At 36.5% G+C, this 17,513-nt stretch overlaps 2 protein-coding genes across 3 annotated transcripts in view; one reads left to right on the top strand and one right to left on the bottom strand.

Moving 5' to 3' along the window:
* Positions 1 to 17,513, top strand: part of CMSS1 (cms1 ribosomal small subunit homolog) — a 325,256-nt gene that overhangs the window by 20,216 nt on the left and 287,527 nt on the right. The gene's annotated exons all lie outside the window — the stretch shown is intronic.
* Positions 1 to 17,513, bottom strand: part of FILIP1L (filamin A interacting protein 1 like) — a 44,485-nt gene that overhangs the window by 12,231 nt on the left and 14,741 nt on the right. The window contains exon 2 of one of the 2 annotated variants that reach the window (XM_036219028.1): positions 3,922 to 6,700. In XM_036219028.1, the coding sequence (XP_036074921.1) occupies positions 3,922 to 6,585 (2,664 nt within the window). In that variant the 5' untranslated portion in view covers positions 6,586 to 6,700. Of the gene's footprint in view, positions 1 to 3,378; positions 6,701 to 17,513 lie in introns of those variants that run through there. The other variant, XM_016144698.2, reaches the window with a different exon arrangement.

The raw sequence follows: 17,513 nt of genomic DNA, 5'->3' as shown, positions 1-17,513 counted from the left end.
CAGGTAAATTTTATTTCTCTTGACCAATAATTTTGTGAAAAAATAAGTGAAATTTTAAAATGAAGCTACAGTGAAAGAGGATGGTCGCTAGGATAGCTGACTGCAGTGCCAGAGTACAGACAGAGTATCTTTTCATGGTGCTATTCTAAGTGTAAAATCTGGTGTCCTGATGGAATGTTGACAGATTTATATATGCTGCCGTATGAACAGTGTTAATTCATTATCAAATTATGAAGTACTTAGAAGTGTTGGCCAGTTAACTTGTTGGACTCCCTAAGGATCCTTCATCCTACAACGTTGCCTTTGGGGGATGCTGCTGTGATATATTTGACTGCACAAAAGCTTTACCTTTCTTGACTGAGCTTGAATATTAGAAGGGTCCATCAGTTGGAAAAGAAAGGACTTGGAGTTTAGTCTAAATGAAAATGAATTTTAAGGGGGCTTATGGTTTGGAGACTTTAATGAACCACTTATCTTCCTTGCTCTTTCTTGATTTGCTTCACTGTGGCCTGAGGTGAATGGAGTCCTTTGTTTTGGTTCATCCAAACTGCTTTCTTTAATGTGTGTTCTGGACCATTCCCAAGAAAGCTGTAGGCTTATGTTGAGAGCCTGGGATCTGAGAAAGAAACGGAGTTTGGAGGTGTCAGACAGCCTGCTGTGGCTCAGCTAAAGATTCAGGCATCTATGCTTTGCTACAATAATAGAACTGAGAACCTTCCCGCCCAATAAAATGGTAGTTTTTATTGAGCGTTCCTTTTGAATAAAAAAGAAAACTTGATGAACAAGCCTTCTGTTTGTCATCCCATCCACTAGAGGGCAGAATAGTCACACTTCCTGGGAAAGGTAGACTTGGTTTTGGTAGAGGAAACTACAGTCAGAATCCATTTACTAACATTAATAAGATTTTGTAAAACAATGGAGTTCCTACTTTAAGGTGCATACTAATCAGCAGAGGAGCTTGTTAAAAATACAGCTTCCTGGGCCCTGCCTTCAGATTCTGATATGATAGCTCTGGATGAGATCAGGAAATTCTACAACTGTCTTGGATTTTATTTTGAGAAATACTGATCTTAATGTTTGGGGCATGCATCGTTCCCTGATTCTCTTTTTTCTTAAGATTGCAAAGCAAAATGATTATTTTGGAGGGAAAAAAACTTAACAGCAATAGAAAGCAAGTTATAGGAGAATTAAATGTTGTAAAGGTCTTGGTCTAACATATTTCAAAGGAGACAGGCTTTGTAAAGATTCAGACTCAAAGAAGCTACTAAAAACATGGAGTTATACTTCTTTCAATAAGATCACAAAATCCTTAAGCTACAAGTCTAAAAATTTTTAATTAAATATCCCTTTTATGACCATCTCACAGTGCAATCTATTTTATCCTTTAGATGTCATGAATACCCTACACATAATATCTTGGCATTGTGAACTGTAGTTGTAGAAACCTTAAATCTGAAACAGATGATAAAATGAGAATTTGTGTATTAATCGTGGAACACGGGACTTGCGGTGTTAACTATTATAAAGTATTGCTCTGGCTCACATAAGCTAAAAAAAAAACTTGAATCCTTACAAAATGGATGGACTAATTAATAACCCAGAGCTTCTCCAACTCTGTTAATTATAGGTGTGCCAAGAATGGATCTTCCCCTTGGCTCTTGGGGCACCTGAGGGTGACAGGAGTCCCTGGCTGGTCATCTCTGCCTCTACATTCATTTCTCCCAGTGCCATGGAAACATGTTTTCTGTTTGTGCCATTATGTGACAAAAGTTGAGAACCACTGGAAAGACTTCGTCCTTTAATACTTTCTAGTTTCCGTTCATAATTTTATGATCCAAAATGTGACATGTACCGTCTCTTGATTATTATCTAGGAAAAACATCTCATGCAGCAGCATTATCAATGTTTACTTTGAAATACGTAAAATAAAGTATGCATTTCCTTCTAAAGTTCTTGCCCAAGGTGACTTAAAAATAAAAATCATTTTGAAAAACATTTAGACCATCATGTATTTTGTAATACAGTTGGGTCACTGCCGATTCTCAAGATAAATGTGTTTAAACAGAAGCTTTCTCATTCATCACCAGCCTCAGCTAACATCCAAATTTATTTAATGATGATGCAAGCCCACAGCGTTGGTGTTTTAGTTCATCACCATGGAAGTGTTTCTGTCAACAAATCCTCGCTTTGCTATCATGAAATTGATTTTGCAGGGAAAAGGAGGATAATTGTGAAAGGGTTCTTTTACTTCTACAGATCTTCACAGTTTACTTGGGTGTCTAAATGAATTGTGTTTAAAATCAATAACTGGCAATAAAATTGACCACACTAAATTAACAGTTATGAGGTTGGAAAAGGGAAAGTGGCAATGAGCTACTTTGTCTGAAATCATCTTTTTGGAATATGACTTAGGGACCATATTTGTAACTTAAAATGTTCCTCTGAGAGCTGGTATTCCCTGCTACAGAAGTATGGATTATGCTGAGAATCCTATGAGCCGGGTGCCTTGCTGGAGATTTTCTCACCTACCTTATAAATGGCATAACTATAATCACAGAAGAAACTTCCCTCAACTAAATCTTCTTAAAATATGTCTTTTCTATAACAACTGTGTTCATAATGATCCTTGGCTTTAATGTGCTTGCTGAAAGATTAAAAAAAACAAAAATGATTAAATCGTAAGCTTCTGAACGCAGCCCACTTACAAGCAAGGCAGGAAGCACCTACCTTAAGTACTCCAAACTGTTTTGGGACCCATATAGGAAAAAGGAACAAAACTGAAATTTTTGCTTTGAAACAGAGCATTCAAGAGCATATATCACAGTGGCCAATTCCAGGTTTGGATGTAGACATGTATGTTTTATGGGAGTTTTTTTATCTATGGTAAATATACAGTCAACTCTTGATTGCCAAGGTAACTCATATTTCCAAATGTGCTTTTTCTGGCTTCCTAGCACATTTCAAAGCTTTGTACTTTCACCATCAGCTCATATGCTCACAAAAGCAAAATTTTTAATATTGTTTTATTGTTATTACCAGTAAACATTAAGTTTTAAGTTCCTAACATTTGCTAAGTACTGTGCTGGGCACCAGAGTAGTAGTAGTTGTTGTTGTTGTTGTTGTTGTTGTTGTTGTTGTTGTTGTTGTTGTCGTCATCGTTGTTTTACGGTGACATTGGTTAATACAATCTCATAAGTTTCATCTGTACATTTTAACAGTAAGGCATATATATTTACCTTGTGTGTTCACCTTCCATTGTTAGATTTTTTTTTGTCACCACATTTGACCCCTTTTACCCTACCACCAGAGATATTAAGATACATCTCAGGCATAAAGTTAAGTTTGCTCATGAGAGATCTTATAGTTCACTTTGAAATCAAAGAGACATAAGATTTTACTTAAACTTTCTCCTTCTCTAACGTGTGATCAGAAGTTGACTGTAAATGGGAAGTAGTTTTTTTTTAATGAAGAATTAATAGACATTATGAACAGGAAATAAAATTCTACTGTACATGCAAAAATATAACACAAAGTGATCAAAAGAAAATCCAGCAAGCAATGGTAAAAATAACAAATTATTTACTGCTTTATAATGTTAAAGTATTTCACCAAGAACAGTTGCAGTCAAATTAATGTGAGTTATGAAAAATGAAATACATAAAGATGTATTTATACAAGTGCAGACTAAATATTTTTCATACAGGTATGTAAATGAAAAGATATACAGTAAGTGCACACTTAATATAACTATGCAGGCAACAGTTAGTTTCAGATACTCTTGAATAGTTCATGCACAAACCTTCCCAAAGTACAAGTTGAGGCAGTCTTTGGGGGGATGTAGAGGGATAATTAAAAAGGATTGAGTTCCTTGCAATAATATCAGTATAGACTGGATGAGGGTCAGTTATATATATTACTTACTGTAATTTGTGATTGTCGAGGAAGAGGTGTGGCTGTTGGTGTGATTGTAATACTGCTGGTGACTTTATTGGTTGTTTTGTTTAGTGCCCCATTTATTAAGCCTTGAGTTCGGTTATCCTGCGGTGGTGTTGAAGGGCTGGCAGGTCTCATGGGGCTGGCTACAGCTTGCATGTAAGGACTTCCTAAGTGAATGTGGATTTTATTATCCTCAGTAGTTATCACACTTGAACTATTACTGTTTGAACGTTGAAACTGCCATGATGACTGCCGGTCTGGGGAGACTCTGAAAATTGCATGCTTGGCACTGATTTCTATTGGCTCTGGGGAGCGTCCCTGCTCAGGAGAGCTAGCTGAACCAGTCATAGCCAAAACCTGAATAGGTGACATTGTCCTTTCTGGAGTTATAGAACCACAAGACTCTGGGGTCTGTGCTCTGGCAAAGGCTGCCATGGTAATTGGGGACATGCCTTGCTCTAAATTCAAGAGGCCTTCAGCAGAGGTTTTGGGTTTCATCGGTGTTATGGAGGCGTTTTGGAGGATGGTTATCCTTTGCTTTGGGGTGCCACAGTTTGGTATCACTGCAGTGCTTGTGTAAGAGTGAGGACTCTCTGTGGTCGGACTTGTGATTTCAAGAGTGGCTGTGTTCTGGACATGGTCTGGAGTAACTTTTATATGAAGTGGCTGCCCGGGTGTATGGCTTAGGACTAGATCTCCAGGTTGCACAAAGTTGCCATTGGGTTTAGTTTGTATTTTTCCATTCTGAGGATGGCCCTCCTTGGATTTCATCCAAGGAATCCATAGCTTCCTGTTAACAGGACAGGGAGTAGATGTGTTGCATTTGAAGGACAGCATGGATTCCTCCTCATTAGGGTCCTCATCCTGGTCCACCTCACTCTCTTCATAAAACTGACCGTTAACAACTGCTCGTTCAAGAGGAATGAGACTCTTGTAATCAGGTGGTTCATTGTCAGCTGCTTCTGTTTGAACTTCTTTAGAAAGTACTTGAGGGTCAGAGATTTTTCTTCCATTGAGGCTAGGCCGGAGGCTCTTACTGAAATGCCTGTACCTCTCTAATTCTTTAGTGAGGTTTTCGATCTCTCTTCCTAAATCTCTGTTTCTGTTTTCTTGTTGATTGAGTTTCTTTTGCAGAACTGAATGGTCTCCCTGGAGGTGACATATCAGGTCCTCAGTTGCCATGTATTCATGAATTTTCTCTTTTAGTGCATCCACTTCTCTTGAGAGGTGCCCTGATTTTGCTTCTTCTTCTTGAAGCCTTTTGAAAAGCCATTGTTCATGGCTGGACTCTGTTTTTTCTGCTAATTTGTACTTGGCTAGTTCCATTTTAACTTGTTCCAGCTCTTCAGATAAAAATTGAGCTTTGTCTCGTTCATTAGCAAACCTTCGTTCTAGAGTCTCATACTCATCCTCTGTTTTCATGAGGTCGTCCTCAATGGCTTTCATATCCTTTAACTTCAGTCTCAGTCTTTCCACTTCTTGAGAGAGCTCTTTAATCTTATTGTTTTCTTGGTGTAATGCTGTTGTGGACTTACTAGAATCTTGATTCAATTTGTTTTTTAGGAGGTCTTTCTCAGTTGCTTCCAATGATTGAAGCCTATTTTTCAACATATTAACTTTGGACAGGAGATCGTTTCCTTTCTCTTCTTCTGTTTTCAGTTTGTTTTTTAAATCATCTCTCTCCTTGGTTACACTATACATTTTTTCTTCTACATCAGTTTTGGACTTCAATGCCCTTTTAGTTTCCTCAATTAACTTCTCAGTAACCGTTGTCACTTTATTTTGCTCCACTTGAAGCTGAGAAGCAGCAGCTTGTAACTTATCTTCAGTTTGCTTTAATTTTTCACTCATGGTTTTCCGTTCATCTACCAGCATCACAGTTAATGTTTTCAGTTTAGTTAAGTCCTCTTTCAGGGTGAATTCTGTCTTTTCCAGCCGACTTTCAATGGCTTCTAGCTCTTTGATCCTTATTTTTAAACTGTCCAATTCTTGAGACAACTGCTTTGTGGTCATCCTTTCTTTTTCTAAATTGCATTTCAGAGAGTAACATTCTTGTTTGCTTTTGTTGAAAGCATCTTCTAATTTTTCCAGAGCTGTAATCCTTTTATTAAGTTTTTCGACCTCGAGTTTAAAGTCTTTACTCTGTGATGTTTCCTTTTCAAGCCTCTTATTAAGGTCTCTGCACTGCTCCTCCATTTTTATGAGCTCTTCATCCTTCCCTTCCATTTCTAGCACACGTTTCCTGAGCTCCTCCACTTCAGCCATGATACCAGAGTTGCCATATTCTCCCTTGTTGATTTTTTCTTTTATATCTTGGAGCTCCTCTTCTGCTTTTCGTAAAGACCTGTTTGTCTCTTCTAACTCATCAATTTGCCGGCTGAGTGCTGCCAGCTTTTGTCGAAGCTGGCGATTTTGACTGTCCTCATTGGTGAGCTTTGCCATAATTTTTTCTTGGTTTTGGTGAAACTCTGTGGTCTGCGTTTGCAGTTCTTTCTCTAGTCTGGCTGCCTTCTGCTCTTCTTCTCGAACTCTGGTTTCAGCAAGGGCTAGTTTAGCATGTGTTTCCCTCGCACTTGTGGTTAGGTCTTGGATTTTCTGTCTTTGAAGGGCAAGTTGTGCCGTTAGCCTTTGTTGTTCATCCACCACCATCAAAGCAAAAGACTTCAGTTTGGTCAACTCCTCTTTCAGGGCGGTGACCCTCTTCTCCTTTTCTTGCTCCTTCTTCTCCTGGGATTCGGTTTCTTGGTTAATCAGCCTCTTTAATCTGAAAAATACAAGAGTACATTCTGTGTTGTGATTGGTGCTTTAGTAATTTATTGGCTGTGATTAAACATTTAATTTAGAAAGATTGTATCAGCTCTTACAGAATGTGAAAAGTAATACCTTAATTTGATGGAGGAAGAGAATCTTGATAAACAGTTATCATGCTTTTCTGCTTTCACTAACTCCCCCTGCCCAACACCTCATTGATTAGTAACAGTTGGAGTTCACCAGGAGCCTTAGTAGAAGAGTATTTAGCAAGATATAGGCTAAATTGCTTGTGTAATATATAATCAGTATTCAGTCTAACCGAAAGGCTGTAAAAACAGCCACAAATTTGAGATAGTTAGACCCAGCTTTAAGACTGGGCAGTTGTTTAACACATTTCAGCTTCAGTTTCCTCATATGAAAAATGGAGGCAATAATTGTATTATCTCAGGGGCATTACTGAAAACTAAATCAAATAATTCATCCAAGATTGTCACAGTGCTGGCACTGGGTAAGCATTTGATTAGTGGTTGCTGTTGTTCTTTTTTTTATTAATGTGGTTATTACATTTCTCATATGGGTTGCTTGAACCATCACAATATGTGTACATTAATGTTTGGTGCTCAACTTCTTAGTTCTTAGTTCTTAGTTAAGATAAAATTTTATTCACGTTGCTTAGAAATTATGCACTTCACTGATGGACCTCTGTGCCAATTAAAACTTGTTTTACACTAGCATTACATCATGCCAGGAATCACGTCACATATATCTTTATCCCCATAGTGGACGGTAGTTGAATAAGGGGGAACTGAGAAGCATCTGAAGCATTTAGAGTTTTTATAACATATGGGTTTGATAGGAAATAGCTTATTGCTGAGAGTCAGATGCTAGAAATGACGGAGAGAAAACTCTATTATCAGGAATGTAATGATTTCCTCTTAAAGATGATTCTATTGTAACGTGTTATTTTTTTCTTTTACATTTGAAATTTGTTGGCATAACAGGAGGGCATTTTACATGCAATATAAATTATCTCTTCTGTACACTTTTTTTCCTCAGTAGTGAGGTCATAGTTTTATATTTGTGGCATTCTTAATTATACTGGGAATGGACTGATTATAGAGGATGTAATTACAGCATTGCAGTATTGTAATACAGAAGCTAAAATAGAATGGAATCCTTGAAGAATTGAATTAAAGGACTTGTCATGAATGAAAAATTATAAATATTTGTTTTCTGGTCAAACATGAAGAGTTGATAATATTTTAACATAGCTTTTCTATTAGGAATGAGTTAATTATCCAATGTGTGTCTTTAATTTTTGCCATAGAACTTTCTTTTTGAAAGTTGTTTAAGGATTTGAGAGAACATTTTAAAAGAAACTAATTTGGAGTAGTCTTCTTAGAAATAAAGAATTTTTTTGAGATCCTAATCTACTCTCTGTAATTATATTATACAAGAGGAACGTGTTTAAAATAGTTGTATAATATGAGAATTCCCAAACTTTTTTGTGGGGAGGATTCACTTTTAGTTTTCCTATTTTGAGAACCTGACAGGAGGCTGGCCCAAGGGCTGTGGCCTGTGAAATTCTGAAGAAGTTGGGCTGGATGCTGGGGTGAGGTTGGCGATGATCTCATTCACAGCCTTGGCAAGACGCTTGCCTGTGGCTTTCAGCCATGTCCCACTCCCTACTTGAGACACCTGTGAGCCTGAGAAGGAAAACATGGCGGCTCCTTCCTGAATGGTCGTGGGTCTTCACAACCCAGTGGCAGAGTCCATGGGTAAACTGCTTTGGTGGTGAAATACTTAGAGACTTTGGCAAAGTACTTCTTCCTCCCACCTTAGCATTAGAATCATATTTAACAGTGCACTGAGCATAACTGCAGCGAAATATTTTTTCCCCTCTACATCACAGTTTTTAAGAGTTTTATTAGAGAATGGTTTCACAAAAACTTTTCAGGATTTCTTTTCAACTTATTAAATAATGCCATGTGTTACTTCATTTTCATGAGACCAAGATGTGTTTTCTTAGGATATAAAGGAGAGATTGTTTTGTGGTGTAATGAAAAGACCATTAAAATTGAATAGTGATTAGTGAATCTTAGTAGTGCCCTAGTGGGCAGAAAGGGTTTTGAAGAAGTTTAAACTGTTTATATTGCATTCATTGTTTTCAGCAGCAAGCATGACACATCTTTTTCAATATGGTACAAGTTCATGTATATTTTTATGGTTTCTGAAAATTGGCTTGCATTCCTATCTGTTCACAGACCCCATCTTAAAGGTAGGCAAGTAGAAATGACGATTTGAATACATTTGCTCTCAGCATTTCCTCACTACTTGTTTCCTAACCTGCTATTTTCCTGTGCCAGTCTCATGAGAACATCATATGACAGTCAACCAAGCTAGTCAGGTAAAACCTGTCAAGGGAGGAAAGTAACTTATATGCAGAAAGAGTTATACCCCTAACCATCAAGTCCACAGCTTGTTGCATACATGTATATTGGGGGCAGCGGAGGGGAGACAGACTGACTGACTGGTTATGCTACTGATTTGGAATTAGCATTTCTGGTACAGTGAATGGGCTTACCCTAAATCACTCATTATTTCTTGCTTTATATCCAGGAGCAATCGAAGGTTGAAGTTTGAGGTTAATTTTTGGTCTTGAAAAAAAGTGTTTCTTTGCAAAGTTATCTGGTCTTTATAAAATTGGAAGCTACAAACCTGGCCTCTTGTGCACAGTGGCCTAAAGGAAGCTAATTGTCACAGTGCTAATTACTAATGCAGGGATGTGTATATGTGTGTGTGCATATATAAATCTCCATGTGTGCGTATACATATATACACATTTGACAAGGTGTATTTTTTCTTTCAAATATATATATGAATGCTTTCAGCATAATTTCTTGAGTGTTGACTGTATTTTAGTTATTTGAAGTCCACATTCATGGTCCAAAATTTTGAAGTCAAATGTTTTCAAAATTCTAAAGTTTTCAGATTTTAAAAGGGCAGTAAGGAGCATCCACTATATATTATGTAACAGCTCTAGCAAAGCCTGTGGCACAAGCAAACCTCTGAATATTTCTGCAGTGAACCATGTGAATCGTTACATTAAGTGTGATCATTAAGATAGTAAACAGCTTCACATCTATTCAGGTTTTTGCTCCCAAATGAGTTCAGATAAAAAGTTCTGCCACAATTAAGCAAAAACTTTGTGTAGTTTTTAGATTTTCAAAATTATGAACAAGGGATTGTGGACTCACAGAAGGTATAGACTATTGATGTCCTTTGGGTAAAAAGGGTGTGGAGTCGAGGGTCCTAGGTCCATTTCCTTCTTTAGTAGGATTAGGTCTTTGTGTGTGTGTTATTTTTCTTTGCGTATTAACAGGTTTCAGGCATTGATGCTGACTGACTTTATATACCAGTACAAGTTATTATTGCCTCTGGGTTTACTAGCAAAAACAGATAAGTGATTTTGAGAGCTTTTAATCAGGGTACACATAATCTTGAAAGCAGCATAGATCTGAGATACAGAACGTCCAAATATGAAATTCATCCATCAGAGCTGTGTAGTCCTTTTTCCATGAATAATTCCCATTAATATGCCTCTATTCAAGGAGGTTTATATAATCTGTGCTAGGGTTTCTCCATCCTCAGCACTATTGACATTTTGGGCCAACCGATCCTTTGTTTGGGGGCTGTCCTGTGCATTTTAAGATGTTTAGCAGCATCCTTGGTCTCTACTCATTAGATTCCAGTAGCAATGCTTTTCTCCCCAGTGTGACAACCAAAAACATCTCCAGATGTTACCCAGTGTCTTGGAGTGTGGGGTAGGAATTACTCCTACTTGAGAAGCACTGATCTATGCATGTGTGTGTTTATGGACATGTGTATATGTTAGACTATTATTAGACTCTCCACGGTCCTGCCTTACTCAGCTTTAATTGAACAGATGCAACAGAAAGTTCCCACCTGAGTCACATATACACTTGGTGATTGTATCTTCCCTGCAAAGGACCTGTTCATTACCATTGCTTCTTCACAGTTTTAAGATGTATTTGAATCACCTATAAGTCTTGTTAAATAGCAGATTCCAATTCAGTAGGTGGGAGTGGGCCTCACGTTTTGCAATATAACAAGCTCCCAGGTGATGATGCCAGGACTGAGTATGGATGATAAGGCTTTGCTTTTTCCATATCAGATATTTTCTGGAAATGGTATTCTGGCTGAATATGATAACCCAACTAATTGTTCATTATTGATTATACCCCTATCTGTGGACATAGCCTATATCCCTGACTTACAGGGCCATCCATTTTTTTCATAGGGAACATCAGGTAGGAGAGCATGACTAAATTAGCCAACATTTGTCTGCATTACTAGAAAATTACTGAATATGCCTATTGTAGGTTGTTGGTCAGCAGCTAAATTTTCACCTAAAAAAGATAGTAAATAATTTTAGTTCCAATTTGTGATTTTCCTAACACAGCCCAAAGACTAAAATATAGGACTATATAATAGCTACCACTCTTTATTTAGTGGCAATGATGTGTTGCCGAGCAGTGAGCTAAGTCAGTACATTTACTAGTTATAATTTTCATGGTAAGCTCATAAGGTGTTTGGGATTATTATTTCTGTTTTACAGCTATTAAAGCTGAGTCTCAGAAAGGTCAGGAAGGGGCAAAGCCTATGCTGTTTCTGTATGGCACATTGCCTCTCCAAGAACACAAACTGTTGCATAGAGCTGATCCACATACAAAGTGTCTTTCTCAAGGAATACTCTCTATATTAGAGAAACTGTCAATTTAGAGAAAAATTCTCATAATCGTGGTTGCATTCTTTTAAATTCATATCTTATAGAGCTGTGTTTTTTAAATGTTCTCACATCTAAAATAATTATTATGTATACTAGTTTGTTCATATAAAGGGTAATCATAGCACTTCCTTTTGGCAAATGTTATCTAGTTTTAAATTTAGCTTATTGAGATATGATTAAAAAATGAAACTAAGATATTTTAAGTATATAACATGATCATTTGATACACATACAAGTTGTGAAAGGATTCCCATCGAGTAGGACATCCATCCCCTCACACATTCAACTTTTCCTGTGTATGAGAACACTTGTTCTACTCTCAGCAAATTTCAGTTACATCATACAGTATGTCAACAATAGTCACATGTTATACATTACATCCTCAAGACTTTGACCCTTTATTGTAACTGTATTGTTACTTTATTGTAACTGTATCCTTTTACCAGCCTCTCCCTATTTTCTCCACCTCACCTCACCTCACCCTACAGCCCCTGATAACCACCATTCTACTCCATTTGTATGAGTTAAACATTTTTTAAGATTCCACATGTAAGTGATACCATGCAATACATATTTGTCTTCCTCTGCCTGGCTTATTTTACTTAGCCTAATGCCCTCCAAGTTAATCCATACTGTTGCAAATATCTATTTAGGTCCTTTGCCCATTTTTCATTGTGTTATTTGGTTTTTTACTTTGAGGTGTGAGAGTTCCTTGTATATTTTAGATATTAACTCCATATCAGATATGTGGTTTGCAGTTTTTTCTCCAGTTCTTAGATTACCTTTTCATTTTGTGGATGTTTCCTTTGCTGTGCAGAAGCTTTTTACTTTGATGTAGTACCACTTGTTTATTTTTGCTTTCGTTGCCTTTGCTTTTGGTATCAAACCCAAAAAATCATTGCCAAGACCAGTGTTGAGGAGCTTATTACCCTCTATGTTTTCTTCTAGGAGTTTTACAGTTTCAGGTCTTACGTTCAAATATTTAATCCATTTGAGCTGATTTTTGTATATAATGCAAGATAGTTTCATCTTATATCACTTATGATGTAAGTCTATCTTCATTCTTTTGCATGTGAATATCCAGTTTTCCTAGCACCATTTATTGAAGAGATTGTCCTTACCCCATTGAATAATATTGGCTTCTTTGCTGAAAATTAATTGACTATATATGGATGGGGTTATTTTGGGGCTCTCTTTTCTGTTCCATTGGTATACATGTCTGTTTTTATGCCTATATCATACTATTTTGATTACTATAGCTTTGCATTATAGTTTGAAATCAGGACATGTAATACTTTTAACTTTGTTCTTCTTTCTCATGACTGCTTTAACAATATTAACTCTTCCAATCCAGGAACACAGAATATTTTTCTGTTTGTGTCTTTATTTCATCAATGTCTTATAGTTTTACTGTACAGATTGTTTGCCTCCTTGATTAAATTTATCCCTAAGAATTTTATTCTTTTTGATGTTATTATAAATGGGATTTAAAAAAAAAAATCTCTTGATAGTTTGTTCTAAATGAATTTTAAAAACTAAGTACCTCTTCACACATTTTAAAGCTGGCGTCTGGAATTTTTTATTCAAGATTAAATACTTTCAAAAGATACATATTAACGTCTGCCATATAATCTAAAAGTCATCATTGGCCAACCAGTCAGCCAAATAAGATATTCAGGAAAAGTCTAACTTCATTTTTCAACTTAAGTGAGTGTGTGAATACACATCCCTCTGGCAGCCATTTCACTTCTAAACAGGATGAGGCTCAGGGGCTTGCCCTGGGTTGTCCCCAGATTAAGTAATAGGTATGGCTCCATTCAGTGGTTGGTTCTGAAGCTGTTGCTGCCATGCTCTCTTAGGTGTAAGTCTTTCTATAGTTGTCCTTTTGTCTATGCCCCAGAGGGGTTTCCAACCCATAAAAATGCATTTGGTAAGATTATAAGTAATAAGATTGTTTTGAAAGGGTTGTGGGAAAGGGAGAAGGAGGTCAGTTTTGGAAGGCATAAGTGTGTGAACTGCAGAGGTAGACACTGACTCCTTTAAAGTTCTCTACTGCCTGTACCTCTGGTAAGTCTTGGTGTACCCTCGGGGGTACATGCACTCCAGTTTGAAGACTACTGTCTTAGAGTACTCATATTCGTGTTCAAGTACTGACACCACAGGATTATAGGAACAGTCACTGAATCCTGTCCAATAAAAACAGGTTGTGGAAGCTGGTTTTATGGACACAAATGTGAGGTAGTTAAATCCAAAGTAGCTTAAAGCAGTGTCTTATTACAGCTTTTCTTTAGAGTTTCTATTATGGCTCAGAACTGTTATAACTTGCTGTGGTTTATCACTATTATTATGTGCAATACCAGTTCTTCTTTTTTCAAAATATCACATCTGTCATTTTGAATGTTCTTTGGTACTAACCATAATGCTGGTTCTTTATTACAAATTATACATTCAGAGGGTCTTTTCAGTTTTTATTTATACACACACATGTCAGCACATATGTGTGACTATATTTTATCCCTTCTGTGTGAGACTCTGTTAGTAATATGCAGATAGCATATATATGAAACATGTGGTGTATCTAAATTCTGTATTGCCAGTTATACCCATAATAATTTATATTACAATTCTTACTTTTGGTTTTGTGTTATTTATGTACATTATGATCAACTCTACTAAAATATAAACTTCTTAAGAATAGGACACATGTCTGATTCATTTGTGTCTTCTACAGTGTCTACCACAAAGCCCTTACATGCAGAGGATACCAAGGGGATTTTTTTTAAATGAACGAAAGAATGAACAAATATGCTTTCCTATATATTTGTGGCATTGTTCTGAATAATTTTATTCACCTTTTAAAGAAGATGCTCTAATGTTTACCATGTGCATGGTTTTAGGTAGTTAAGGAAATGAGGTGTAAATGGTTTTCACATTGGTGTTCTCCAAGTACATTATTAGCCTCTAGAAAGAATCGAGACTGTTGGGACATCTCTGTCTCTTCTTTCTTTAGGTCCCTGCATTAGAACTGTATGTGCTGGTTTGTTTGAGAAAACAGATGGTTGGTAAATGTCCGCTTCCTAGCCCCTCACTCTTTTTTGCTTATTTCACCTCTGCAAACAAAGGAGTGGTTATTTTATTTTTTTTCCTCAGAGTCCAGAACTCTACTGGACAAATATGTTTATTACACAAGCAATATTACATCAACAGCAAATGAAACTGAAATGGAAATATTCATCTATAATCTGACAACCCTGACACATCAATTATCTTTTTACTTTTCCAGATTCTTTTCTAGTTTTTCAGATAACTGGCCCATATAAACTTAGGGTGATTATCAAGTAAATAAACCAATTCCACAAGCCATTAATGGCACTGTGTTGTTTCTTTTAGCTGTAGAAATCAATCTGTAAGTAGTGAACAGTTTCGGAATCAGCTTAGCTTTTCATCTGTTATTTTTAGGAGACAAATAATCCACTGTATTCACTATGTGGATCTTGAATTTAAAGTTTTGATGTTATGAATATGGCAAGCCTTTTGTTCATTTAATTTGCAAACAGAAAGGACTATCGTTAGTAATAGGGCTATCCTGAGGTAAATAAGGAAGGGTTTCCTGTTCTCAGTTTGTAGGCTCTTGAGAAAAAATTAGCAGCTAGTTCCAGTGCAGTAAAGGCTCCAGAATAGTAGTTCTCAAATTTTTTGGTCCCTTACGGTCTTAAAAATGGTTGAGGGCTCTAAAGAACTTCTGATTGTGTAGGTTTTATCTATCAATATTTACTGTATTAGAAATTCAAACTAAGATATTTTTTAAGTATTCATGTATTCATTAAAAATAACCCTATTATAAATTAACATAAATACATGTTTTTATGAAATATAACTTTCAAACCAAAGACAGTGGGAAGAGTTGTATTGTTTTATATTTCTGTGGACTCTAATGTCTGGCCTAGTTGAAGACAGCTGGATTCTCAAACCTGTTTCATATATTCCATTAGCTGTCAGAGTAATGATATCACCACACGTCATGTAGCCTCTGGAAAACTCCTGTGTGCTTGTGAGAGAATGAGAGTGAAAAAGATGCTGTATTATGAAAATAGCTTTGACCCTTCAGACTTCTTAAAAGGGGCCACACTTTGAGAACCATTACTCTCAAACATAGATAGTTGATGCATGAATGGTAAATCTGTCTTTCTCTGGAAAAGCATCTGGTTTAGGCTTATCACCTTTTCTAGCTGTTACTGAGTGAGCCATTTGCTTCATCCTGATGAAGTCCCAAGATTCACTGGCCTAATCACCGCTTCGGTGTTTCTATCATTAATAAAACTAGTTGTTTGTTCCCTACCAAAGATGAAAGATTCTCTGTTTTCAAATACATCTCTCCCAGTTCTTACAAAAATCCTAAATGACAAAACTGTCTCCACAAGACATTGTATTTTGTTCGAAACCACAATTTGAAATAAGGGCATGGAAACCACTAAGTTGCTTTTTGAATGGTTTTTAAGTGTCCATTCTCAGTGCTGTGCAGGTCAGCTGACATTTCATTCATTTGAGATCTTTATGAGGTAATTACGGTGGGCACCTACTATGTGTGAGGTACTATGCTTTGTAAGTTTGTCTTTTCTGTCAAAACATGCATGTATATTTGCATAGATCACTCTGGTCATAACTTATAATAGTTTCCCATGAATGACCAAATAGTGTGATGATACCAAATCCTGTTTGGTCATTTCTTAAGATATGTGAAAATAGCATATATCTTGTTTTAGTTGTAAGTGTGTAACTTCACTTCGATGGGGCTCAATTCCTATAGTTGCTTTCATTCTTCCAGAGCTAGTATAATACATTACTTTTTCTTCCTGATTGCTAAGCGGAAAACTATATATTATATAAAATTATATATTATCCCACTGCTTTATTCAATTTTATATCTGTTCTCAATGCTAGACTGGTTATAATTATATCCCTCTATATCTTTTATCAATCCTATCTAATCTATAATTTTGATTGTTGCACTGTATTGACAGTAGCTATGTTCATGGTTAAATAACCACAGTTCTAAGCAGTTTGTAGAGTAATTACATGGAATTTATTGGAAAGTTTCCTTAGGCTAAGATAGATTCTTGGTAATCAGGCCTGTAATTTAAGTTTCCTTGTACTACTCCCTGCTTTTTCAATGGGACTTTTCACTGTTTAGTCTAATTTTTAGGAGCATTCATAAAAATAGCTATGACCAGTCTTTGTTTTAGTCTGTGTATGCTGCTTCCTTTTATTTCTCTCACAAGGCAAAGTTTTTTTAAAAAAATTACAGCTACAGCATACCATAGTCATAATGTAATACTCAATTCATTTGACTTGGTCAGCAAGATAGAGAAGAACAGTAACACTTTTTTTTTTTGGCATTTGCAAGCCAAGTATGAGTGTACATCTGTGTCTGCTTTATGTCCTTGTTACTGAAGATCTTGTCATCATCATTGAGATCATTTAGAGACACCATAAATGGGTCCAGATCTAGCAAGCTGGGTTACTATTTTTCTTCATTGTGAAACAAGAATTAGGGCCTGAAATGATGGAAGAGTCTTTAGCTGGTGTTAGAGGAATATATGGTGAAAATGGGGCACTGTGAGTCAGGACTTTTCATCATCTGAACAATCTCATTTGACTCCCTAGGGATCAGGGGAAGTGAAATAATACGATGCAAATAGTCAAATATCTTATTAATTATAAGGAGCTTAGGAGCTTTTAGCAGAGAAACAGGATCTTGAGAGGAGTTTATGAAATGTTCATATAGAGCAGATAGAACAAGATTGAGACAAATCTCATTCTTTTTCAGCAGCAGGAAAAAGAGCAAAGTAACTGACTGACACAAAAGGTCTCCTAGAAAGAAAAACTGAAAGATGAAGTTTCAGAACCCCAAAAAAGGCCATTCTGAGGGCTCACAGGCATAGAACTTGGGGAGTAAGGCTACAGGAGAACATTTTCAATTTGAGACTTTGAAATCTGGGCCAAGAAAGACTCTCTA

The sequence above is a fragment of the Rousettus aegyptiacus genome, unplaced genomic scaffold, assembly GCF_014176215.1.
Source record: "Rousettus aegyptiacus isolate mRouAeg1 unplaced genomic scaffold, mRouAeg1.p scaffold_m13_p_4, whole genome shotgun sequence".
Lineage (NCBI taxonomy): Eukaryota > Metazoa > Chordata > Mammalia > Chiroptera > Pteropodidae > Rousettus > Rousettus aegyptiacus.
Note: the sequence above shows the minus strand (reverse complement) of the source record. Positions and strands in the feature narration are given on the sequence as shown.